Source organism: Syngnathoides biaculeatus, chromosome 6, assembly GCF_019802595.1.
Source record: "Syngnathoides biaculeatus isolate LvHL_M chromosome 6, ASM1980259v1, whole genome shotgun sequence".
In the NCBI taxonomy this organism is placed as follows: domain Eukaryota; kingdom Metazoa; phylum Chordata; class Actinopteri; order Syngnathiformes; family Syngnathidae; genus Syngnathoides; species Syngnathoides biaculeatus.
This window is the reverse complement of record NC_084645.1, coordinates 8,672,098-8,699,268: the sequence shown is the minus strand read 5'-3', so window position 1 is coordinate 8,699,268 and position 27,171 is coordinate 8,672,098. Positions and strand designations below refer to the sequence as shown.

Genomic DNA, 27,171 nt, shown 5'->3' with positions numbered 1-27,171 from the left:
CCTTTACAAAGATAATCTTCACTTTTAATTTATACTGTTGGATATCCAGCGATAGTGCAGCGACATACCTCTGCAAAATTAGGATGGCTCATTTTTCCTTCTGATGCTGGAAAAGCAATTCGGGGATGTCATTTGAAACTGTCAGGAATTGTACTCGATTCTTGAGTAGTTTTACTCATATGAGTCATGAGGCATCATTTGAGGGCTTTGCTCAACCAAATGCCATTATGCTATTCTGTTTTTATTTGTTATATATTTTTATAATAGTGTGCTCCACATTGCATCAAAATGTCAATAATGTGCACATAACCAATAAAAAAAAAAAGTCTTAAAGGAACGTCAGATTTTTTTTGACAGGGTATGTGAGTTTGAGGAGAGTTGGGAATGTTTTATCAAGACTAGTTGGATTATAAGCCATGTTCAATGAGCATGAAGCTTTATCAATGCATTCTAAAACATTTTATGTGATGGCATGCACAATGCAGAACTATGTGAGCATTTTGTCATTTCCTAGCTTTTCTCACAAAAAGTGCAGAAAATAATGAACTTGACCATTTGATTCCTACATGCAATATCCACACAAATCTTACCATAGCAGCACCGGGCCTGTGATCTGTCTCATAGAGGATGGCCAGTATTTGCGCTTTAGCATCAATGGTTGAGGACACCTTTCCAACTGTACGCTAATATTGAAACCAATAGAAATGCAATAACAACAGAGGGAAACAGAATATCCACAAGAGAAAGTCATATTGAGAAAAGCTGACAGTCCTTTCCCTTAAAAAAAACCTGCATTTAGGCTGAGTTATTAACCGGTACCTCTTTACAGTAGCTTGGCGATCCACGTGGAAAACTTACAGCGCTAACGACTGATTTTCGAACATCTTCTTTAGGGTCTCTCAAACCATTACTTCCGTTACACTAAGACATACAGCAGAAGGAAGACCAACCTATTGAAACAATTTGTTTATGCTGATTCGAAACTATATGTTTTCAAATCGAAGCATGCACAGGGTTGCTCCATTCCATGCATCCTGCTACTATTATGTCAAGCTATTGGCACACATAAATTACCTTTGTGTTTCTATTGCATTTGTGGTTCTCGGCTGTCTCATGGGCAGTTTTGTTGATTTGTTTGCTTTCAAGACTGTCCTGAGGATTGTATTCTGTCCCTGCAAAAACTGGATCCGAGGAGAAGCTGATTTCAGGAAGCGGAGATGTGGTATCCCGGCTCTCATGAGAACCAGATATTTCAGTGAGGACTTTGCTGTTTATAGACAAAGAATCCAAATGACAAGCACGCTGAAGACTTTCGGGGTCAGCATTCAATGAGCGAAAGGGGAATTCTTTCTTGTGCTTATTGTGAACAGGATTAGAAGAGAAACCAGCATGGGCAGTAGGATCAGGGACAGGGTGGACCACAGGGTAGGTTTTGCTGCTTTTAGATGGAGATATAGGAGGGAGGGAGGTAGATATTTCAACCTAGAGAAGATGTCAGAAATTAAAGACGAAATCAGGAAAAGGACAAGAAATTAACACAATGATGAGTAGAACCTGTGCTTCAGGAAGAGAGAAAAAATGAGGAGTAGGTTTGTTGGAGCCAGTAAACAAGGACGAAAGGAGGACAGCTCTTTCTTTAATAGTCTTTTGGGCAAACTGTCGACTTGACAGCCTCCCAGTTTTACTCTGCAGGGTGGACCAATACGAGGGAGAAAAAACAGGAACATGAAAATACATTGACGATACATTTCTGTATTAATAATAATAAGCAAACATCTTTAAAAATAATGTATTAAATGCAGCTTTGTGCTTCTGTTAAATGCCATTAAACCCATTTGTTCACCTGCTTCATTTCCTCTTCTAACCTCGGTGAGGACAGAACATTGTCCAACAGAGCAGAGCCAGAAAAATGGCTGGCTTGAGGAACAGGAGATGTGCAATCTTGGTAGGGTAGTTCAGGACTTGAAGAGTACAAAAGGCTATTGGAGGGTGAAGGAGGATAAGAAGATGTGGGAGAAATGTGGGAATTGTTTTGAGGAGCCATAGAAGCAGGATTTTCCAGTAAACGAAGGTAGACAGAAGGCTGAGGAGATGAGAATAAAAGCAGGGTGTAACAGGAAAAAAGATTTAACTACATTCCTATGAAGAAAAGCAACTTGAAAAACCATATTTCAATGTTGCATAACAGCAAGAGATACAATTTCCAGTTTAGAAAATGAGTATTTGAACACCCTGCTATTGTGCAAGTTCTCCCACTTAAAAATCCTGGAGGGGTCTGAAATCTTCACCGTAGGTCCATGTCCACTGTGAGAGAGATAAACTAAAAAGAACGATCCAGAAATTACAATGTAAGATTTTTTTAGCTATTTATTTGTGTGATACACCTGCAAATAAGTATTTGAACACCTGTCTATCAGTTAGAATTCTGACCCTCAAAGACTTGTTAGTCCGCCTTTAAAAGTCCACCTCCACTCCATGTATTATCCTGAATCATATGCACCTGTGTGAGGTTGTTAGCTCCATAAAGACACCTGTCAACTCCATACGATCAGTAAGACTCAAACTTGTAACATATCCAAGACGAAAGACACCAAAGACAAAATTGTACAACTCCACACGGCTGGAATAGGCTACGGAGAAATTGACAAGCAGCTTGGTGAAAAAAGGTCCACTGTTGGAGCAATCATTAGAAAATGGAAGAACCTAAACATGAGGGTCAATCAGAGTGGAGCCCCATGCAAGATATCACGTCGTGGGGTCTCAATGATCCTTAGAAAAGTGAGGAATCAGCCCAGGACTGCACGACAGGACTTGGTCAATGACCTGAAAAGAGCTGGGACCACCTTTTCCAAGGTGACTGTTGGTAATACACTAATACGTCATGGTTTGAAATCATGCATGGCACGGAAGGTTCCCCTGGTTAAACCAGCACATGTCAAGGCCCGTCTTAAATTGGCAATAACCATTTGGATGATACAGAGGAGTCATGGGAGAAGGTTTGGTGGTCAGATGAGACCAAAATGGAACTTTTTGGTCATAATTGAATGAATGATGAGTTCCATCCCAAGAACACCAGCCCTACTGTGAAGCATGGGGGTGGTAGCATCATGCTTTGGGGGTGTTTTCTGCACATGGGACTGGATGATTGCACTGTATTAATGAGAGGATGACCGCGGCATGTATTGTGAGATTTTGGGGAACAACCTCTTTCCCTCAGTCAGAGCATTGAAGATGGGTCGTGGTTGGGTCTTTCCAACATGACAATTACCCGAAGCACACAGCCAGGAAAACCAAGGAGTGGATCTATAAAAAGCATATCAAGGTTCTGGCATGGCCTAGCCAGTCCCAGACCTAAACCCAATAGAAAACCTGTTTCGAAAATTTGACCTCTGTAATTGCAAACAAAGGCTACTGTACCAAATATTAACATTGGTTTTCTCAAATGTTCAAATACTTATTTCCAGCTGTATCACACAAATATATCGTTAAAATAAAATCTTACATTGTGATTTCTGGATTTTTCTTTTTAGATTATCTCTCTCACAGTGGACATGCACCAACAATGAAAATTTCAGACCCCTCCATGAGTTCTAAGTGGGAGAACTTGCAATATGCAGGGTGTTCAAATACTTCTTTTCTTCGCTGTATGGACAATCAGTATCTACAATCACACATTTACAAAGAAAGCATGACTGGGAGGATACCTGCCACTTGGGTCGTTGGGAGCACAGAGTAGGAGGAGGAGGAGGGAGGTCATACTTGGGCTTCACAAAGCGAGGATTTTCACACCCCTCCTCCTTTGCGTGAGAAAGCAGGGTGGAGGAAGATGAAAGAGGTGAAGAAAAGGATGGGCTAGTTAGGTCAACCTCAGGCTGATTAAAGAAGGAATGAGGAAAAAAGTGAAGAAAAAGGAATATAAAGCTGGAAGGAAATATCACATGATAAAACTGTTTTGTGCATGTCTATATGAACCTATACACGTCCTTACGTAAAATATAACTCTGTATTCCGAGAAATACTGTTTACAGTAGTTCAGTGATTCAATCACTATGCTGCAGCACACTGCTCTGTGAGAGCTCATCAGATGTACAGTGGGAAATTAAATTACAATAATTTACTATAGATAGTTCTTTGTTCTTCGATGACTAAGGTACAGTGACAAAGAACAATTAAATGCTTTGTTCAGCTGTCATCAGAAAGCACAATTAACCTGTGCATCCACCTATCGACATTCATACAAAAGAATAGCTCTCTGTTGAAACAAACAGATCCATATTTCACACAGTAAGTTATTTTGGGAAAAATGTGGGAAAGGATAATCATTATTAAAGTATACCGCATATTGTTTTTGTGTGTAGATGAGGTTTTTTTCCCCAATGCAAAATATTTATCTGGGTTCAAGAAAGGCTGGAACAGTGGCCAAGTTAGAGCATCTGCCTCACAGTTATGATGACCAGGGTTAAAATCCCGGCACCGTCCACGTGTATTTTGCATGTTCTTCCTGTGGTGGGAATGGTTTCCTCCCACATCCCAAAAAAAAGCATGGTAGGTTAACTGAAAACTTGCCCACAGATGTGAACTGGAAAACTGTTGTCTCTGCCGTCCATAAAAATATTTTGGTTTCCAGTAACAAGAGTGGGGGAAAAAAAATTAGTAGGTAGGTTGATCGGAACATTTTTTTTTTTGTAAAGGTCCATTCCATGATATTCTGCAAATATTTTGGCCCATATAGTACCAATAAATATATTCAGTCTGTTAACGTAGCTTTTGTTTTAGCCATAAATTATATATTTATTCCTTCACATTTTCAACTTCCCAATAATGATTTAAAATAACTGATGTGCATACCTTGATAACATACGTAGGTTCTTCTTTGGATATTGAATTTGGAAATGAGGCGCTGGCTCGGTCGACCTCTTCCAGAACTTCGTTAAAAAGGCTTTGGTTTCCCAGATCATCTTTTTTTTTTTTTTTTTTTTTTTTTTAAACGAAAGGAAAGGTCTTGACTTTTCCTTGGCAGCTGCCATCATAGTGACAAATGCATCAATTTTGGGCCGTTCAACTGTGACATTTTTCCTCAAATGAAAAAGCACTACCCCAAGATCCGGATCAAACTGTAATAATGTCTCAAAATTATGAGAACATTCGCATTGGATGCCACTGTGCATTTGCCCAAGTTGCAGTGCTTTTATCTCTGACAGCATGTCATCTCCCAATTCTTCTAGGGCAATTTGACTCCATCCTAAAGTGTTAAAGAAGGGCTCACCTTTCTCAATTTATAGTATTACTCACGATGTGTTCGCCGTTTAAAATAAGCGAGAAAGGAAACGGCACTCATATTTGAAAAATGTACGGGTGTGGTCAGTCATGCCCGCAGATAAAAAGTTACGGGTGTGGTCCACCAGTCATGCCCGCAGATAGAAAGTTGCAAGTGTGATTAGGGATGGAATGTTGAGACCTTAAAATAACGTAAGAGTTGTTATACCCGAGTATGTAGTTGTTTCCTAATACCATCATCTTAATTTATTGACACTGCACAGACAGACAGACATTTTTAAAGAGGTCAATAGACATTCAATTTCAAAACAAAATATTCATATAATCAAATCATTTTATTTCATCATGATGTGTTATAATATTGTGTAATTTACGGCGCTATCTATTGTCAATCCATTGATGAAAGCTTGCAGTTGATTATATCTTCCTAAGCATGGAGAGGGGAAAAGTTTTCAACTTCAAGATAATGCAGTACCACGGGGGAAAATTATATGGACAGACTAGTCTAACATTAGAACTTAGAGCAAGTCAAAGTAAATTACAATCTCGTACTTTTTATATTTAGATACTGAAACATTACCTGTGTTATATCCCAGTAATGTTTTCAATGTGACTCGGGGGTGCCCAGATTTTTTTCCCCCAAGATCCGGCGTAAAAACTGCAAAAACAAATATGTGCGTTTCATCTGAGATGTCACGCTGTAGCATTCCCTAACTGGACAAGCCAAAAGAAACTTCTACATACATTTCAAGCACCCAGCCTCTAGCGATTGACCGGCGGGGCTGTGGTGGGCGGGTGCACTCGCGCATCACCGCGACTGCTGTAAATAGGAGGCTGGCTTGCCTTTTTGTGCGTGCGCTCGACGTATTGGCCACACCTGAATCAAGCGACGAGGTGGATGATAGTCTAACGTCTTTTTTGATGTTTTTTTTTGGGGGGGAGGCACACTGTCAATCAAAACTGCCTAAAGATCGACACATTGACAACCCCTGGTGTAACTAAATTTCCTTTGACATGGCTCATTATGTTGATGACTTTCGACGTAAATGGGTTCGCAGCATCTGAAGCACCTCGGAACCTCCTGCTGAATATTGATTGTTGAGGATCAGGCTTGTTCTATTACCAATGTTTATGAAATAAACACAAATTAATGTCAAGACTACACAAAACAAACAACGTGTTTCAATATTTTTTTTTACTACTACTCAACTGTGCAGATATGCGAGTGCGATGGCGTGCAAGCGTGATCGCGCCCGTCAAATGTGAGTGACAAACGGCACGCCATCCACCATGATCGCGTGAGGCAGACTGCGACAAAATCACTTCGTGATTGGTTAGTATTTGAGACAGGACTTGGGTTACTTCCCTTCTCCAGACTTACGTCCCCTTTGTGTAAAAAAAAAAAAAAGAAAAAAAAAAAAAAAAAACTTTGGAAATTTTATTTGCTTTTGAATATTTATGGTCGATTTAGTTACGGGAAGCCAAAATATTTTTATGGATGGCTCTATTCAGTGGTACCGCTACTGACGAAATTAATTCCCTCCAGAAGTCGTTTCGTAACGTGAATTTTTTGTAAGCACATTTTACATGTAAATAGCTTAATCAATTACATGAACAAGACTAAGATACTTGGACTCCATTACTCGGGGTAGGATCTCATCCCGATCTGGAGAGGGCATGCCACCCTTTTGAGACTGAGAACCATGGTCTTAGATTCGGGACATGGCTGAATGCCTTCCCCAATTCCACAAAACACCCGTAGACTGGTTGGGCAAACTCCCATGCACCCTTGAAAACCCTGTCGAGGGTGGAGAGCTGGTCCACTGTTCACGATCAGGACGAAAACCACACTGCTTCTCCTGAATCTGAGATTCAATTTTCCTACCCAGCAGCCCTGAATAGACCTTATTGGGTAGGCTGAGGAGTGTGATCCCCCTGTAGTTGGAACATACCCTCACAGAGGGAGTTTTTCAAAATCCCCTACTGCACATATAAAGTGTTCCGGAAAAAAAGCATACAGATACACCATTTTGCTAGGCCAAGCAGGTGAACAGGAGCGGTTTATTAAAAAAAAAAAAAAAAAACTAACTACCATAAATAAATAAGCATTGCTTAAACAGTACAACCAGCACATTGATCGTTTCACTCAGGTCACCTTCAGGTCAGGTGACAGAGCTCTTTACATCACGGCTCTATATTAACTGAAAAAAGGCATTAAAAAGCCCAAGATGGACTACAGGAGGAGGATGGAGTCCCACCTTGGCAGCAACAGACCTCAGGAGGTGTGGCAGGGTTTGCAAAGTCTCACAAACTTCAGAGGCTGTGATGTGACACCAGGAGACAAGCGAGTCATTTATCTTTGCTCGCTTTGAATCACCTCGGTGACACTCAGCTTCTCCAGTACCCCCCCACCACCACCAGGCTCCAGTAACCCTCCACCTACTGTACAGGGGCAAGATGTGAGGTGTGTGTGCTCCTGGCTGTGAACCCTGGTTAACGTTTTATTTTTAATTTTACAGTAAATTTCAACTGGAACTGGCGATAAACAGCTTTGAGTTATAAAAACAAAAACCGCTGCCTCTTTTTTTCTGGGAAACTGTTGCTTATTGTGAAGTCTGTTGACACCATCTAGCGCTTGTATCCATTTTCTTGCTGGTAGTCAGAGAAAAATAATGGTCCAACAATGGCTTCATCGTAAGTCTAAAAAGTCAGATCACTCAGTACAGCTAGAGGTGTATTACACTCCATTCCACTCCATTCCAAAATCAAAGCTAGTTCATTTTTTATGGAGCAATGATTTACTTTTTCAGGGAACGTAAATTAATTCGCTGCCATGTAGTTGTTTTGAAGTAGTGAATGCAGAAAACAAGTACTCTAGATGCAAACTATATGAACTCAAGTATTCAAAAGTGTATCATACGTGCATGCATTGACTACTTATTCATATCTAACCTTCCCATGCTTTTTGTCTCCAGAGTTCTCCTCAAATTTGGCCAAAAGCTGTGTTGCCATGGATCGGACCTTGTTCTCCCGTAGTTCTCTGTCATCACCTCCTGAGGGCGCACCGTGACATGATAACTTGATGCCCATTGTACCCAAGGAACAAAATTAGCAAGATAGAGTGGAAAATAGTTAGTTTTATCAAATGACAAACATATGATGACTCATATTTCATGGTTTTGTGGTAAAATAATGAACCTACCTCTGTGAGGTAGCAGCTACCCTTTCGTCGCCTCTTATTAACAGAGTCGTCATCCATTTTTGTTTCATACTGCAAAAGCAACCACAATTTATTTTTTAGCATTATAATGAAACCAGTCAATGCTTTCCATTTTCCTCATAATGTTCAACCCACAGACAACCAACCATTCATGCAATCAGAGATAGAACACATATGCAGATTATTGATCATTGTCAGGCACATGCACACAGAGGAAAATGTTTTAAGAACTCTCAGTTATACACCCAGACACATGCCCTCCCTCCACCTCCTCTCTTCCTTCTACTGCAGTGTGCTGGAGCAATGAAGCAAAGAGTGGTGGCAGAAAAACCCACCTGTCAGCAGTTTTGATTTTGTTTCTGGTGTTTCAACTCTTGAGGTGAGTGGTGATGAAGGAAATTCTCAAATTCACAAATGACATGACCAAACGTTTAGCTTTCTTGCTAACATACTGTTTATACTGTATATGAGCTACTAGCTGATGTGTTAGCTTGTGTACTGGGAAAACACAGGTGCATACAATATGTTGTATCTTGGGCATAAGTGAAACACTGTATATGTAAATTGTGATCTTAAGTAAAATGTGCAAATCAGCATGATTTGGAATTGCCGAGCCATTGTAGAGGTGAAGCATATAGGAAAACAAATCACAATTTCTTCAGTTACCGTAATTTCTCAAGTATAATGGTCCTGAAGTATAACGTACACCCCCAAAGTTGACCTAAAAAAAGTCTGGAAAAAACCCTTCTACCAATGTACAATGCGCGCCACCAATTTGCTGCTATCCATATGCTCAAAGTATTGGGAATTATCTGTAGTTCTATTTCACTAGTTTTGTACTTTTGTTTGTACTTGTATCGTGTTACAAAAAACATCTGTACAACAATCAATAATAATCTTTTTGCATGTACTGATGCAGAGGTAATATATATCTTGGGACTGGCCACAGGACACGCTTCTCCTGGTCCCTGCGATTGTCAGAAAAGAATCCCTCAACCAACTCAAATAAATGCTCAATAATAGCATAACATTTTATTAATACTGTTGATAACATATTAAAGTATTGAACTATTTAACACTTTTTAACGAACATTTTTTGGATTAAATATTTGTGCATAAAACGTTTGCGCATCGTGCAGTTTATCCACTACATTACACATCCTTGGCCAAGACTTCAAAAGAAGCATCTGACTCATTTTCAATCTGAAAAATATCCATCCTAGCGACCTTTGGTGAATCACTGTCAAACTCATCATTGATGAATTGGTTCAGTTCTGGTGGCTCCTGCATTCATGAACAGTGATCCCATCTTGCTCCCACAGCATGTCATCCTCTGTGTCATCCATGGCCTTTGTGAGGAAACACTTTTTGGAATCCTAAGAGTCTTTGTTTCCTTTATTTCTCAATATTGTGAGCACTTTGAGGGAAAGGTCCACTGTGCTAATAGCGTAGCCTCTTGCCCCTGTTCAGTTACAATCTGTAGTAGCTCTTATTGGAGTCAGGTCCCGATCAAAACAAAAGCACAAACTACATAGAAATGAGCGTAATGGGCACTTTAAAAAAAAAGCGAGCATTTAAATTGTGCACACTATCTTTTTTTTTTTTTTTTTTGAACTCCGTAGCTTCAGCTGACGAAGTTTTGCTTCCAGTTTGGCCGGTCATCGGCCGGAGAGGTGAAACATTTCTTTTAAAAGCGGCCGCACAGAATTTTTTTGTCATTTAAGTTAAAACAAACTCAGGGGCAGTCGCTTCCAATGTTTGCAACAAATATGCTACGCTACCGATTGTAAAATGTAAAGCTCCTCCCCCGCCCCAGGAGGTCAGCATTCAGAGTTCAGGTTGGTGGCGTACATTACTGTAATATATATATATATATATATATATATATATATATCTCAGTTGTTCATCTTGCTGCCATAATTATCTTGCGTTAAAATAAACATTTTGATGCTGTATTTGAAGATTATTACTTCATTGTGTACCTCTTCCTGGTGTAGTCAGTTATTCTAAATATAGACTAGTAGTGTACAAAACAAACAAGTGTCTCAGCTTCTTTTGTTCTTGTTTACTCTTGCGATAAACCGTGATTACTGAAGAAAAAAAAATTGTGTGGCCAGACAGTTAAAAAATAAAGAAAAAATCTTTTGAGTATTCACCAATAATTAGTGTCAGGGTTTTGAAATAGGTAAGCCAGAGATGTCTTATTTATAAGTGAATAAATAAGCGCCCCCCCCCCAAATGTGTGCACATCCCTGATCATTGTTCTTTCTTTAGTGTATATAATCAAACTCTCAGTGAAAGATGACTAATGGTGGTGCTCTGATTAATAAAGGGGCAAAGAGCTGATGAGGTGCAAAGTGATGTCACATTTTTCAAACTCAAAGTAATAAATTATTCCCAGGAATGAATAAATGAAAACATTCCCTTAGAAAAGTACGTTAGATAACCTTTGGTATCCGCTTTCTGGGCTGTCCAAGGTTGCCTTTTGCTGATTGTTTTTCACTGTTCTCATCTCTTTCTTTTGTTCCTGAAATGTAGAGGCACAGAAGGTACATATAACATTTATAATAGTTGGTTATGTGAATGAAGGTGTGGGATCAAACAAAACATGCAATTGTAATTTAGCATAAAATGTGCAAATGAATGCATCACTGATTGTCTACTGCTTCCTGAATGCAAAATTAATATTTTGTACTCCGAATTTGTTTTTTTATTTTAACAATTGCAAATATACTGTAACCCCATGAAGTAATATGAAACATGTTCCAGTTATAAACAATCCACACTTTCAAAAACTAAGCAATAGAAATCTGAGGCCAAGCCTGAGGCTTACAAATCACATATTACACACACCTACAAAACAAACAAAATGAGTCTACAGCATGCCAGTTTTTGTTTAGGAAAATAAGCCATGGATTGAGATGAACACAGACTAGTCTTTTTTTTTTTTTTTAATTAAAGCATCTGGAAAAACACCTGCTCTGGTGGTATGTATCAGTTCATGTGAAGTGCTCATTTCACTAGACCAGGGAAATGTACTTAATTCGCTTGATATTTGTCCACACTGTTTCAATCAAGGGACGGATCATGGAAGAGTCCCTGATATATTTAAAGATCTCTTTTGATTTTAGTTTTGAGTACTGCAATGCTCCCCCAAAGTATAGTGGTAAAGGGTGTGGCTGCAGCACTCCTTGACTGCATTCGTCAATCGATCAACCTCAGTCGTCTGTGCAACTAACAGAGTTTGTCTCCAACAATGACAGTATTGACAATTAACTTTGTCTTGCTCACGTCATGTTTACTTTATCCTAGGCTACATTTACAGTGCATGTTCAAGTTCAACTACAGTAACTTCAATATTAGTACACAAGCACAAAACTCCAACAATTCAGTAGTTGTACCAAAAATAGTTTTCTCATTCTACAAATCACATCTTCATCATCATCATAACGAAAAAAAACTCTCATTGAAATTCAAATTAATTTCGTATTAACTGTAACGTTAAGATATTTTTACTCTGACCTTTTTTGTTTCCAGGAGAGTTCCTGAAGGCTTCGTAAAATTTGGACAGGTATAAAACCATTAGCAACTTGTCTGGTTCAGCCTCCGCAGCAATTTCCTTTCCTGTCGTCACTGGCTGAATGCCAAGGTGATGCTCAGCAACATCAAAAGCCAACTGGTTGTTTGTTGCCACTTCATCCTCATTGAGGGAGTTATAGTCACTGAGATGGAAAGACAAACACAATAACAATTTGGGTCTGAGATCAGTTTATCACAGACATTCATAGTTTTAACCAGCTTTTAGAACAATTTAAAAAACATTGGCAATACAACTTGTAGATACACAGGCCGAAGCATTGGTACTCTTATATTAAAGATAGGGGAAATAAAACAAGGGCGGCACAGTGGCTCAGCTGGAAAGCATTGGCTTCACAGTTCTGAGGTCTCGGGTTCGATCTCGGACCCGCCTGTGTGGAGTTTACATGTTCTCCCAGTGCTACTGTGGGTTTTCTCCGGGCACTCCAGTTTCATCCCACATCCCAAAAACATGCAACATTGATTGAACACTCTAAATTGCCCCCAGGTATGAAGGTGAGTGCGACTCTTGTCTGTCTCTATGTGCCCTGCGATTGGCTGGCAACCAGTTCAGGGGTGTATCCTGCCTCCTGCCCATTGACAGCTGCGATAGGCTCTAGCACTCCCACGACCCTCGTGAGGATAAGCGGCTAAGAAAATGGATGGATGGAAATAAAACAATCCTCAAATATCTAAATGAAAGTGCCAAACTCCCTTTGCACAGTATGATTTTGTGTGGAGTCTGTAAAGAAGCTGCAGTCGCATCAAAAAAAACCCCTCCAGTTTTCTTGAACCTGCCTCACCCATTCTCAGTCGTCATAACTCGAGTAATTTGCAGTGCTCTCTAGGCAAAACACCATACCTTACATACAGCAGTGTCATCTTCTCAAATATCCCAGACAATTTTGTACTTTCTACTCATTTGGATTAATATGAAGAACCTAGATTTTCTTTTGCCAAAATTAAGGGACATGAGGTTGTAAACAGTGTGGAGGGGTGATTGTACAAAAGGGTCCCGGGTACAAACACCAAAGTCTTCCTATCCAGTTTGTCCTTTATTTAATACAGAACAGTGGTTAATAGTCACTCACTGGTCACCAGTCTAAGGGACACCCAGTCTCACAGCTGGGATAGGCACCAATTCTGTCACACCACTAATGAGGACAAGTAGGAAAGAAAATGGACAAATGGATAAATCCCAAAATACAGGTATGTATAAAAAAAGCTCACAATCATTATACAGTGCCCTGAAAAAGTATTTGCTCCATCCTAATTTTTCTTTTTTTTTGCATATAGATGACACACAAAGGTATCAAATCAAACAAATTTTAATATCACTCAGAGACACCTGAAGGAGACAAAATACAGTTTTCAAATGACAATTCAATTTATTAAGGCACAAAAAAAATCCAAACTTTTCTGAAAAGGTGAAAAAGTAATTGCCCCTTGTGAAATCACAAAGTCACTGTGACCAACCACAAATTTGGGAAAGGTGAGTCTGGAAAAGGTTACAAAACCATTTCCAAGTTTTTGGGGCTCCAGCGAATCACTGTCAGAGCCATTATCCACAAAGACACATAAGTGGAAAAACCAACAAACCTTTCCAGGATTGGACAATCAACTACAAATTGGCCGAGAGTGTGATGACGACTCATCAAGGAGGTTCACAAAAGAACCTCAAACAACATATAAAGACCTGCAGGACTCACTGCCTTCAGTTAGGATTGGTGTTCATGACGTGACCATAAGTAAGACACTGGCCTTTTGGCATCCATGGGAGAGTTCCCAGGCGAAAACTGCTGTCAGCAAACAATACAAAAGCTCGTCTCATATTTGCCAAACACCATCTTTTTCATCCTCAAAACCTTTGGAGAAACATTAGTAGTAAGTAAAAAAAAAAAAAAAAAAAAAAAAACGAAAGATGAATATTTCATTGGATTTTAGTTACTAAATATTTGGAGTGACGCGGATGGTTTTGGTAAAATTGTTTGTATGTTATTTATGCTGCAGTTATCGGAATAACTCTTAATATGTTATGTTAACATACCAGGCAAATTCTCAGTTGTGTCATGTAACGTAAGCATACTGTTCAGCCTGTTGTTGCCTCTATTCTATTTTTATTTAAAATTGTTCGTCATTTAAATTTTAAATGACATGTCCGTTCTTGGTGTTGGATTTTATCATATAAATTTCCCCCATAAATGCGATTTATATCCAGTGCGACTTATATATGTTTTTATCTTCGTTTTTATGGATTTTATGGGTGGAGCGACTTGTACTCCGGAGCGACATATAGTCTGGAAAATACGGTATATCTGTTCCAGTATACACACAAAAATTGTTTTGTTTAAAATAATGCTACTTTTTGTTTGAAAGGTTATCTGTTCTAGATCTCAATTCTGGGAAAAAAAATTGTCCTGTAATGATTTTTTTTAAAGATCCCATAGTTTGCTATTTTTCTAGTATTTGGGATGTAACTGACTCTTTGGTGCCTACGGAAACGTGAAATATGATTTGAAATCGTCTAACCATTTCTAAGTTGCAGATGTTTTTTCTACCAAGAGCCCTAAAATCAGGTTATTCAAATTTCTCGAGCTTAGCTATGTAACTCGAAGATCTCTGCCAACCTCACTGCTTCTGAGAAAACGCCGTCGACATGAGCACGTGTCCTCTCACAAGTGAGTCTTGAACATGAAGGTCACCAATCAGAGGAAAGGGGAAAAGGGGAGAGTCTTAGGCAAATATGTACAAGGCTAAAACAAAACTGGGTCAAACGAGTAGCTGTCAGAGGCCCATTTTGGGACACTCCAAGGTGTTTTTTGAAAAGACTTACAGTTTTATTCCAAGTCACTGTTACAAAGTCACCCAACGGAGATGTAAGTAGCAAAAATGTGGGACCTTTTATATAGAAACCACATCTTCCGCCGATAAAAAAAGCCATCTCTGCTCCGATGTTGCTGGTGAATGTGTATGTGTGTGTGTAAATTTACTAGATTGTCAATCAGTAAGAATCCATGTGTTCTTACATGAGTTCAGGTCTCTGCCGATGAATAAGGGCACAGAGGGCAAGGCCACTCCTCCAGCATGATGTCATGTTGGTGATGTTGACGCCTCTGTAGCCATTAGTCTGTCTCTGACACCATGTCAAGAGGCGGTCGGGGCGCACTTCAGATTCTGTATGAGAGAAAACATTCACATTACTGATATTACAAAATTATGCTTAATGCTGCAATCACCTTTTTCAGTAAAATCATTCCAAAAAAAAAATCTTGTTTTTCTTTCGGCTCGAAGTATGCTCTCTCTAACCTTCTCTCCAAAACATCCAACTTTGTTTGTCCCTCTCATGAGCTCATTTCTAACCCTATCAAACTGCTCACACCAAGCGAGAACCTTAGCATCTTCGTTTTGCCACTTCCAGTTCTGCTTCCTGTTGTTTCTTCAGAGCCACCGTCTCTAATCCATACATCATGGCCGGCCTTCATCCTAGCAGAGTGTCTTCTGTCACATATAACACCAGACACCTTCTGCCAACTGTTCCATCCCGCTTGGACCAGTTTCTTCATTTTCTTACCACACTCACCAGTGTTCTGTATTGTTGACCCCAAGTATTTTAAGTCGTCTACCCTCACTATCTCTTCTCCCTGGAGCTTCACTCCTCCCCCTCCACCCCTGTCATTCACACACATATATTTCATTTTACGTCGGCTAATCTTCATTCCTCTTCTTTCCAGTGCGTATCTCCATCTTTCTAATTGTTCCTCCACCTGTTCCCTGCTTTCCCTGCAGATCACAATATCATCTGCGGACATCATGGTCCAAGGGGATTCCAGTCTAACCTCGTCTGTCAGCCTATCCATTACTACCGCAAACAGGAACGGGTTCAGCGCGGAACCTTGATGCAGTACCACTTCCACCTTAAATTCTTCTGACACACCTACGACACATCTCACCACTGTTCTGCTGCCCTCACACGTGTCCTGTACTATTCTAACATATTTCTCCGCCACACCAGACTTGCATGCAGTACCACAGTTCCTCCCTTGGTACTCTGTCATAGGCTTTCTCTAGGTCTACAAAGATACAATTTAACGCCTTCTGACTTTCTCTGTACTTCATTCCAAAAAAAATAATAAATTTAAAAAATGGAAAAAAAAAACCCTTACAAAAACGTCAAACCTCCATCAACAGATTATCTAATCACTTGGGGCTTATTTCCCGTGGGTTCAGGACCTGTGAAAGGGGCCACAGGCATCGGGTGCAGTGTGAGGTGGGCCGTGGCAACACGTCCTCAAATACAGAAACTGTCTCTGAGGACGTGTTGCTGCCCCCCTCCAATGGTGCTCTGGTATAGGACTTCTGTGCTCATCACGGATTGTCCATAGCACCATGTTCAAGCGTAAGAGTACCCACAGATGGGCTAAGGACCAGTACATGATCAAAACTTGGTCATGTCAACGGACTTGCGGCTGTATGTCTTGGGCATTCAGAGAGGCAGAGCTCTCCACAGATCACCACCTGGTGGTGAGTAGGCTCCGTAGTGGAGAAAGATGCTGATCTCACATTGTCCACATGTATTTTGCAGGTCCGCTGGGAAACTCCGGGAAAATCCCATCAGAAGGACTTTCAACTCTCGCCACCGTCAGAACTTCACCCATCTCTCTGGGGATGTGGAGGACATTGATTTCCAGTGGACAGTGTTCTGAACCTCTAATGCCGAGGCACCCAAGAAGAGATGTATCCATAAGGTAGTTTGTGCCTGTCGTGACGGAAATCCTATTGGTGTAAATCACTGGTAAGTGTGCCATCAAGCGAAAGAAGGATTCTTATTGGACCTTTTTGGCTTATAAAACTCCTGAGACAAGCCGATGTGGACTGGCTGTCCAAGCAGAATGTAGCTTTAGTTTGCTGAGGCAAAAATTTGGACATTGGAGTAGTTAAGAGAGGTCATGGAGAACAACTTTCGGATGGCTTCAAGCAAATTCTGGTTCACCGTCCAGCGCCGTGTGTGTGTGTGTGTGTGTGTGTGTGTGTGTGAGAGCGGGGGTATTTAGTACACAATCAACATGGTGTATTGTGAGTATGAGGCACTGCTGACCTCAACTCGGAACGTTGTGACTCAGTGGGGACACTACTTTAAAGACCTCAATTCCACCGACACACCTTCCCCTGAGGAAGCAGAATCTGGGTTCTCTGAGGCTGAGGTCACTAAAAATGGTAAAAATGCTCCTAAGTACACGTTGCAGGCGTTTTTTCAGCTGATAGGCCTTAAAACAGGTCAACTCAGGCTTACGGTGAAGAAAATGAGTATTTGAACACCCTGGTATATTGCAAGTTCTCCCACTTAGAAATCATGGAGGGATCAGAATTTTTTATCGTAGGTGCATGTCCACTGTGAGAGAGATAATCTAAAAAGAATAATCCAGAAATCACAATCGTATGATTTTTTTTCAATGATTTATGTGATACAGCTGCAAATAAGTATTTGAACAACTGAGAAAATCAATGTTTATATTTGGTACCGTACCCTTTGTTTGCAATTAGAGAGGTCAAACGTTTCTGTAGTTGTTCACCAGGTTTGCACACACTGCAGGAAGGATTTTGGCCCACTCCTCCACACAGATCTTCTCTAGATCAGACATACTGCTCATTGGCAAACGTCAAGCAATTACCTTACCGCATGTTAGTGCATCCTCTCCGGCTGGCGGACTATTTTTTGACTTTGGTGTAACATCGGAGCACCTTTAGTGTGGAACTGCTGTACGGATTCCAGTATGTTCAAACATAAGCGTGTCCATACTTGCACTTGGCACCAGTTCATCAAGATGAACAGTCAAACCCTCACCAGGGTGACAGGGACGCGTCAATGAGCAGCCGCTGTGGCAGATCATATTTGCCCGCACTTGAAGCAGACAGAAACTGATTCCCCACACCGCTTTAAACCTCCTGCGAGCGCCTGTCCTCTAGCAGAGCTTGGAAGCTTGCCCACTGTGCCTCGACCGTGGTCAATGCTGGTAAGCGCAAACTTGCAGCTCATTTAAAGTACTGATTGGTGCGCATTTGGATTAAATTAATAAGAAAAATGACTCATACTGTGTCTGACCATCCCACGCTCACTGACCTAACGTCACAACTCAGCTTCCTAAGCCAATGTTTGTCTGTCCTCGTTTGTGCTATGTATTGTGTTGTCTGTTGTCGATTCCAGTTAGCTCCTATAAAAATTCACTACATGCATCCTCGTTATTGTATTTGAGTGAGGAGAACAGATGAGCTGCTGGAGAACATAAAAAGGATACTGTATTTATCAAACCATCAAAAAAAAAAAATTGGCAAAAGTAGCAGGCATTTGAACAGTTTTTTTCCCCTCTGGTGATGGACCTTTCCGACCTGTCAATCATTCGTAAAAGAACAGCCAATCAGATAGCCGCATTGTCTTAACCTCTGGCTTGAATGCCCCTCTCGCCGTATTATCCCACAAGCAATGTTGGTTGTCAGAAGTTTGCGCTTGGAAAAGTTATTGTTACAAAGAAAATGGCCCTCAGATGCGCTTAGGGAACGTGCAATTCTGATGAAAGACATCCTGCTAGGTTACAAGGGGCCCGGTTGATTCATTTTCCAAAGCCTAAAACACAGTTGACGAACTGTCTACAATGGACTAAGGCTTGTAGAAGACATACAACTCAATGTGGACAATACCATGTACGGAAGTTAGGCCGAAAGCGCGTGTTCAGAGCTGCTTCACGTACAGCATGCGCATTTACATCAAAAGTCATCAACATAATGAGCCATGTCAAAGGAAATTCAGTTACACCAGGGGTGCTCGTTGCATCGATTGCGAGGCAGTGTGATGACGGCGCCCGCCCCCAAAAAAAAGACAGACTCATTGCTTGATTCAGGTATGGCCAATATGTAGAGCACAGGCACATAAAGGCGTGTTCTAGCAAGCGGGCTTCATATTTACGGCAGTCCCGAGATGCTTGTCCCCCCCTTCCCCCACAACAATAAATCACGATCGCAGAGTTATGTTTGTTACAATGTATCGCTATATTGTTGCTACTAACACTGATTATGTTGAACTAAACTTTCAGCATCTTCAAAACATTGTGGGTTTAGACTGTTCGTGTTTATTCCTTGACGGCGCAGTGGATTTAACTTTTCTTCAGATAAAGTTTGTCAGATCAAGAATTTTTATTGATGAAACATTTTAAATACCGTTTTATGTCATGCTCCACTAATATCAGTTGAAATTGGAAATTGGGATTTCTGAGTTTGAGGTTTTAGTTTTTATGTATTGGTTTATTTTATTTTTGATTTACAGTTATGTTATATTAATCCAGTAATTTTGAGATTCCATCCTTAATCACACCCGCAACTTTATCTGTGAGCATGACTGACCACACCCATACATTTTTCAAATGTGAGTGACAGTATCAGCGCTTTATACATTGCAGGAGAACTTTAACTTTGTGAGTGTATGTGTATGTAATGGTGTATAATGTTTTATGCCAAAGAGTCAGGTTAAGGATACGTAATTGCGTGGTCATGCAAGAGAAATGTTTATTTGCCCATTTGTATCATATCAGACTGGGTTCGATTACAAGCCAAGTCAAACGATTACACCCACTCACTTATAAAGACTACAATGATATTACTCCTGATCTTTCCAAGTAAAAAGTACTCACCCCGATTTACACACGCAGTACGATTACACAATTTTCTCCTGTTCAATTTCAATATGAAGTTTGTGAGGCATCAAACTTTTCTGCGTCGATCGCCAATGTTTCACTAACTCTGAAATTGTGTCCTGCTCCATCCAAAATCTTAATTCCGTGTACATATCCTTGCGTGAAATAGTTGAGACCTCTCTGTAGAACTCTCTTGGACAAGTCTGACACATTTGGCAAAAAACATACGCCAATATTATCTGAAATAGGCGATAATTGACTTCAAACATGTTCTGTACATGGCTAAGGCGGCAGAGTTTAAGATCACCATTGGAAAGGTCCATTAAGTCATTGACTTCTTGATCAGCGAACTTAGTGTTTTTCTGCCTTGTGCCGAAGACACTCACACACATCCTGCTGCTTCAATCAGTATTAGAAATGTAATATATATATATATATATATATATATATATATATATATATATATTATATATATATATATATATAAATTTTTTATTGATTTAGTTTTTAATATTTTGTAGACCAAACCATATATTAACTTTAAACTGATCCCTTTGCACAATTGACATTGTCAGCACTTATTTGTATAGATTTTACATCTTGCACGTCTTGTAAGGAAAAGTCCCCCTAAAAGTAAATATCTCTTGTTCTTTGTTCTCGTTGCTATGTTGGTCCTTGTTCTGTATGTCGTACCAGGGCAACACCAACTACTGGAGAAATATTCCTTGTGTTTTACACACTTGGCCATTAAAGCTGATTCTGATCAAGAGTTATGAGATTGATCAACAATAAACAAAAAAGCTTTTAAAAGTGTTATACACGGAAAACAAGTGATGTGGTGTCCCATAAACCAAAATTTAGATTTACAATATGTAATCTAAACATCACACTAAACCAAAAGTCAAACAGGGATCCGTTCCGGTGACTTTCCGCATTCTAAAATATATATATTTTTTTTTTTTAATTTAATCTGGTAACTGCTACACGTCACAGTGGTACCTCTACTTTCAAAATAAATTTGTTGCGGAAGTCATTTCGTCATGTGAATTTTTCATAAGTAGAAGCACTTTTTTAAATGTAAATAGCCTGTGTGTGTTTCTTTCGGCTTGTCCCTTTCGGGGTTGCCACAGCGTGTCATCTCAGATGAACGCACATATGTTTGGCACAATTTTTACACCGGATGCCCTTCCTGACGCAACCCTTCTCAGGGAGTGGAGGCCCCAGTGGGATACGAGCCCACAACCCCTGGTTTACCAAACCAGTGCTCTAACCACTGAGCTACAGGGCCTTTTTAAATGTAAATAGCCTAATCCGTTCTAATCCGTTTCTTTGTGGAGGAGTGGGCCAAAATCCCTCCTGCAATGTGTGCAAACCTGGTGAACAACTACAGGAAATGTTTGACCTCTGTAATTGCAAACAAAGGCTACTGTAACAAATGTTAAAATTTGTTTTTTCAGGTGTTCAAATACTTATTTGCAGCTGTATCACACAAATTGTTAAAAAAAAAAAAAAATCATACATTGTGATATCTGGATTTCTCTCTTTAGATTATCTTTCTCACTGTGGACATCCACCTACGATGAAAATTTCAGACCTCTCCATGATTTCTAAGTGGGAGAACTTGCAATATAGCAGGGTGTTCAAATACTTATTTTCTTCACTGTATACAGTATACATGACAGTGCTAAATTGATATTCACTATATTGATGTGCCTGATGTTTGTTGGGCCTGGCTGAAACAATTGCTTAGTGTTGTAATTGGGTTACCGGCATGAGTACATCCCTCACCCACTTTATAAGAACTGAAGGAAACTAAGATAGTAACAAAATATGTTTGCTTTGTTTATTGATAGACCATCTTTAAGGCTGCAATAAATGTTGCAGTGCCTCAATAATATTAAATAATAAACCTCTACTTCATTTTTCTCAACTTATTTTAATTATTTAATGGTACTTGGAGTGTTCATTCTTTTTTTTAAAGGTTGTATTTGGTATAAAAAGTTTGAGAACCATTGCGAAAGTATTGCAACAAACCCTTGTGCAGGGTCTTATGCTATGGACTAGTTATTACATTCCATTCTAATCCAACTATTTGTTAAACCCTTTAAAATCAGGAATAGTGCACCAAAGTGCTGTACAAAACAATAAATACAGAACACAAAAGAGGTCCCAATAAAAAAAAAATACTAAAATTAAGAAAATGAAAAAGAATGTCTGTCATAAAGATAGAATCAAGAAAATGAAGGAAAAAAAAGTCGATATCTTTAGGCCAAAGATAAGAGATATTTTGAGAAATGACTAAGACAAATAAAGAAGCCTATGTCATATCCATTCCTTAGTTTTGGACCAGAAAAGGCTTAATCTCTTCTGAGCTTTAGCCTGATTTTGAGGACAGTTAGGAGCAGATGACTAGCTGAATTGAGAAAGCCACTGGTCTCCTAAGCATGAATACGCTCTGTGAAGTAGCGCATTGTAAGAACATTTAATTATTTAAAAACAAATGAAAGAACTTTAAAACAAATCCTGAAGTGAATTGTCAATCAGTCAGCCCATGAGGTCTAAATGGGAGAAATGTGCTCAAATTTGTGTACTAGTTAAAATATGTGCAGCAGCGCTCTGGAGCATCTCTTGATGAATAACAGCAGAGGCACTGAATCTCATGAGTGCATTACACCAGTCTTGCCAGGTGGTGACCATGGACCACACCATGGGCTATTGTTTCAAAATGCTGCCTTGATTTTAAGAAATTTAATAAAAGATCTCGTTCTCAAAATGAAGCAGAGAACTTCTGAATTACTTTTAAGATGAAAAGGTGGCACTCTCCCTATGTAAGCAACATTAACACGAAGATCCAATATCATAGCAACTTCTGCAAACAAAAAAAAAAAAATACCTCCGTATATAATTATAATGAATGCTATGATCCTCACCTCCTCTGGAAATGTTGACAGGTTTACCTATGTGACCTTCAAGGTGAGATGAGTCCTGTTTGCCATCAATGAACAGGTGGCGCACCTTAGAGGGAGAAAATTTTAAAAATGTGATGCTTTTTGTACAGTAATATTACATAAGAAAGTTTGCACTTATATTATTTGACAAACAGTAACATTATAGACTAATTTGTTTTAATTCATCCATCCATCCATCCATCCATCCATCCATCCATTTTCTTCTGCTTATCTGAAGATAGGTCTTAAGCAGCATCTTAAGAAGGGGAGGCAGATTTTACTCTCTCCAGCTACTTTGTCCAGCCCCTCTGGGAGAACCCCGAAGCACTCTCAGGCCAGCTGGGAGACAATGTCTCTCCAGCGTGTCCTGGGTTGACATTGAGGCCTCCACCAGGCGGGACGTTCCTGGAACACCTCACTGGAGATGTGTCAAGGGGGCATCCCAATCAGATGCCTGAGCCAATTTATTTGGCTCCTCTTGATGTCAAGGAGCAGCAGCTCTACTTTGAGCCTCTCCCAGATGACTGTTTATCACACTCTTACCTGCAAAAAGCAGAGAAGCAACACTGAGGCTGTCAAATCAGACCCCCTCAACACCTCCACTACTCGTACAAATTATGTCCTTGAAGGTTATGAACAGAGTTTGTAACAAAGGGTAGTCTTGGCTGAGTCCGACTCTCACTGGAAACCTCTTCAACTTATAGCCAGGAGTGTGGAGCAAACTCAGACATCGGTGGTAAAGGGACTTAAGGGACCTTATTATGGGGTTTGGTACCCCATATTCTCAGAGAACTCTCCACAGAAATCCCCGAGCGGCATGGTTGAGTACCTTAAGCATGTCCAAACACACATGGAAACTGGTTTGGCAAACTCCCATGCAACCCCAAGAACACTTCTGAGAGTGTAGTGCTGATTCATTGTTCCAAAGCCAGGATGATAACAAAACTGCTCCTATTAGATCAGAGAATAAACTTCCAGATGGACCCTCCTCTCCAGCACCCGTGAATAGACCTTACCAGAGAGGCTGAGGAGTATGATCTCCCTCCAATCACCCTTCTTAAAAATGGGGACCATTAACCTAGTCTGACAATAAAGGGGCACTGTTCCTTGATGTCCACAACTTCCAGAGCCTTGAGGAACTCCCAGCAGAGCTCATCCACCCCCAGCTACTTGCCACCAAGGGGCTTTTTAACCACCTGGGTGACTTCAAATGTAGGAATAGGAGACCCTGCCTTACACCCCCCCACCCGACTCTGCTTCCATTTAGGAACACCTGTTGGTAGAATTGAGGAGGTCTTCAATGAATTCAGCTCACCAACTCATAATGTCCCAAGTTGAGGTCAGCAGCGCCCCATCCCCACTATACTCAATGTTGATACTCCACTGCTTCCCACTCCGGATATTCCAGATGGAGGAGAAAGACTCTCGATTCCATCTGCAAGTCGTCCATGCCCAAATTTTGCCACAGCAACAACAAAAGTCATACTCTTCATAGCTAGTCTGTACCCTTTCAGTTGGCTCCAGAGTCCTACAGGGCAAAAACGCCAAATATGACTCCTTCTTTAGCTTGATGGTATCCCTTACCGCCGGTGTTTGGTGATTGCCACCATGACCAGCACAGACCATCTTATGGTCAGAGCTAGAGTTGGCCACAACAGTGGAGACATGGAACATGGTCCACTTGGACTCAAAATCCCCCATCCCCTGGGATGGGGGATGACCCTAAGTAGGGCCGTGAAGCCTCAGACAACTTGGAGGTGGGAGGGGCAGACCCCTACACCACAATAAGGTGACGGATCCAGGGGGTTAGTTCTATTTCGATAACTACAATGGATATGGATTAATGTTGAGGAAGATCAGTGTCAGACTGACCTGATGGGGACGTACGCGACTGGAATTAAGGTTGGGATAGCGGGTTGCAGGGTCAATGGTATACTGATCAAAGTTTTTACTGATGTTCTCCGTTGTGGTCTGAGGCAGTAGCCGGTAGATGCTCTCCCTAGGCAACAAAACAAAGAATTAATAACTGCTGCATCAGGTATTTTGTAAAGATACAATTTAACAAGGCAGACAAAAGTGGTATTTATGAAATATCAAAAGCTAATCAAGTAATTTTATCCAAAGTTAAATTTTATATTCTTGTGGAAGATCAGCTATTTGTTATTTTTTAAATGAATGCCGTTTGCAAGTATAAACCAATATCTTAATTTAATGAAATACGTCAAAAAACTATTCTGGATACAGTGGAATAGAATGTATCATTTCACAAGAACACAGTAGGTTTAGGTTAGCGTTCACACGATCAGGAATATTTAGGCCGATGACCATTCAGAGTTTAATAAAACAATAACTGATTACAGACCCAGTCAGAAGATGGAGCAATGTTTTTATTTAAGTGACTTTTTCATTTATTGTATATACATGTGTACAGTATACTGAGTATTTTCTCTATTCCAGTTATTGTCAACCAGTGTGCCTTGGCAAATTAGTCTCATGAGTAATCTTGGTGTGCTGTGGGAAACTATCAAACTTTAACTGCTAAAAAATATTAATTTACAGGGAATAAATGTATGTTTCTTTCTCTATTTATGCCAGTGAGCCAAAGTGACAGAAAAAATAAATGCTTATTCTATTTGATGGCAGGAAGTATACAGTTTATACTTTTGTGACATTGTTTGTTGGTGTGTCGTGGGATTTTCCCTATTGCCTTTGCTCCATAAAGGTTGGAAATCACTGCTCTAGTCAGATTATGTATTATAATCAATCAGGTCAAACCTATGTTACAGCATGATAGAATTAATGAGAGCTCACTGTAGTACTGAAGTCGAATTACTTTTTAATTAAATTAATTCACACACTGAAACTAGAGCATGAATCAACAGAACCCAGCATGTTTACACACAACCTAGCTTCCCAGGCTACATAACATTTTGTTGCCTGTTTGTGAGCAGTATTGTGTTAAAACTACACCACCGTGCCGCCCCCACCAATATTGAGGGAAGACGCATTGAAAGAAGCCGTGTGATTGGTCCACGGCGCGACATCGACCAGTGAGAGCTTGTGTGGATTGATCTTGTGAGCTGATTGGCTGCCCATGATCGAAGCCTCATCCAACAACTTCCATTCCACCCTCGTTTGTCCTTCCTTTACAGCATTTTCGTCTACGCTGTTAACTGCACTTCACAATGCCACTGAATCAATGTACTGATGCGAAAGCTTCCTCCGAAGCACCCACGAGGAAGAGGAAGTTGATGATCAGTGAAAAAGAAAAACTTTTGGATATGATCAGAGCCTGCAGAAGTTATGCTTTTATGGCGCACCATTACGGCATGATTCACATTGCCGCCAAAGCGCTCTGCTGATGCGAAAGCTTCCTCCCAACCGCCCAAGAAGAAGAGGAAAATGATGACTGTCATAAATACGTACTGTAGACATATTTCAAACATTTTGGTACCCACATACAAAAGATTTAGATTCATATTATGAATTTATAATACTGTATATAAATATTATATTTGTAAGGTTTTATAATTAAAGATTTAACTAAAGACCTCTTTTTGTCTGAAATATGCCAAGTACGAATCCTGTTTAGATGTTTTAAAGGTTCTGGTACCCACAGACGTATGTGCCCCCCTACTTCCCGGTTTTTCACTTTTTGCTGCTGGTTCTGGTCCCAATTAACCGCGAAAAACAAGAGATTACTGTAATGCTCGCGTTGTGATGTCATCACCATGGTAACGAGTTCATCCAGTTGCATTTGTGTTGACAAGAACACTCCATGATTGTAAAACATAGGATGAGATAGTATGGAAATACAAAAGTTAATTGCGGTAGCAATAGTGAATGACGAAAATTGTGTTGTCTGATCAATGACCTGACATGACCTGACTTGTTACATGACCAGGAAAATGGATCCAAGTAATTATATTAATACCCAAAATCTTACTTCAGCTCTGAATCAAGTCAGGATATTAATGTGGTTAAGTATTTTACCGGTTGAAGAACAGTTTGGTAGTACAGCAGCTGAAGCAATAGACAGGACTAGCAGTCATGACTGGTGCAAAAGTGGGATAAACCCTGAAGGAGAAAAGCTCAAATAAAAAAAGACAAGAAATACCTTACCACTAACACGCTATGCTCTATTTACATCTACGGTTTTGTGCAAACAGAATACAATAAAACACAGAACATTAGAGAGGGTAATATATTTTAGATATGCAGCCCCGATAAGTGGTTGGTGAACAACCATTTTTTCTCCCATATAAAAATACCAAGAATGATTGCAGACAGTTTATTTCTCGTCAGAGAAAAAACGTTTCAAACAAACCTCTCTGCTAGTAATTCCAGAGGGTTTTTGCCCTCTGCAAAGGCTTTCACCATCCAAGCCGTGTCAAATGCTGCCAGAAAACCCCGAGCACAACCTGTACCCATTGGCCAGAAAGGCTGTGGAGAGAAATCATCGTAATCT

General features: G+C 40.1%; 1 protein-coding gene across 6 annotated transcripts in view; it reads right to left on the bottom strand.

Moving 5' to 3' along the window:
- The window catches only part of mical2b (microtubule associated monooxygenase, calponin and LIM domain containing 2b), a 127,030-nt gene that overhangs the window by 31,967 nt on the left and 67,892 nt on the right, over positions 1-27,171 (bottom strand). For 4 of the 6 annotated variants that reach the window (XR_009795278.1, XM_061821742.1, XM_061821741.1 and 1 more), the window contains exons 9-16: positions 27,031-27,146; positions 24,576-24,702; positions 22,686-22,770; positions 15,100-15,247; positions 12,020-12,219; positions 10,945-11,024; positions 8,480-8,548; positions 8,230-8,355 (exon numbers count right to left, since the gene is read on the bottom strand). Coding sequence is in view for 5 of the 6 variants with exons in the window: in XM_061821742.1 (XP_061677726.1) it covers positions 8,230-8,355; positions 8,480-8,548; positions 10,945-11,024; positions 12,020-12,219; positions 15,100-15,247; positions 22,686-22,770; positions 24,576-24,702; positions 27,031-27,146 (951 nt within the window). In the remaining variant the exon portion in view is untranslated. Of the gene's footprint in view, positions 1-590; positions 684-819; positions 922-1,074; positions 1,483-1,554; positions 1,687-1,843; positions 2,084-3,704; positions 3,873-7,351; positions 7,598-8,229; positions 8,356-8,479; positions 8,549-10,944; positions 11,025-12,019; positions 12,220-15,099; positions 15,248-22,685; positions 22,771-24,575; positions 24,703-27,030; positions 27,147-27,171 lie in introns of those variants that run through there. The other 2 variants (XM_061821745.1, XM_061821744.1) reach the window with 2 other exon arrangements.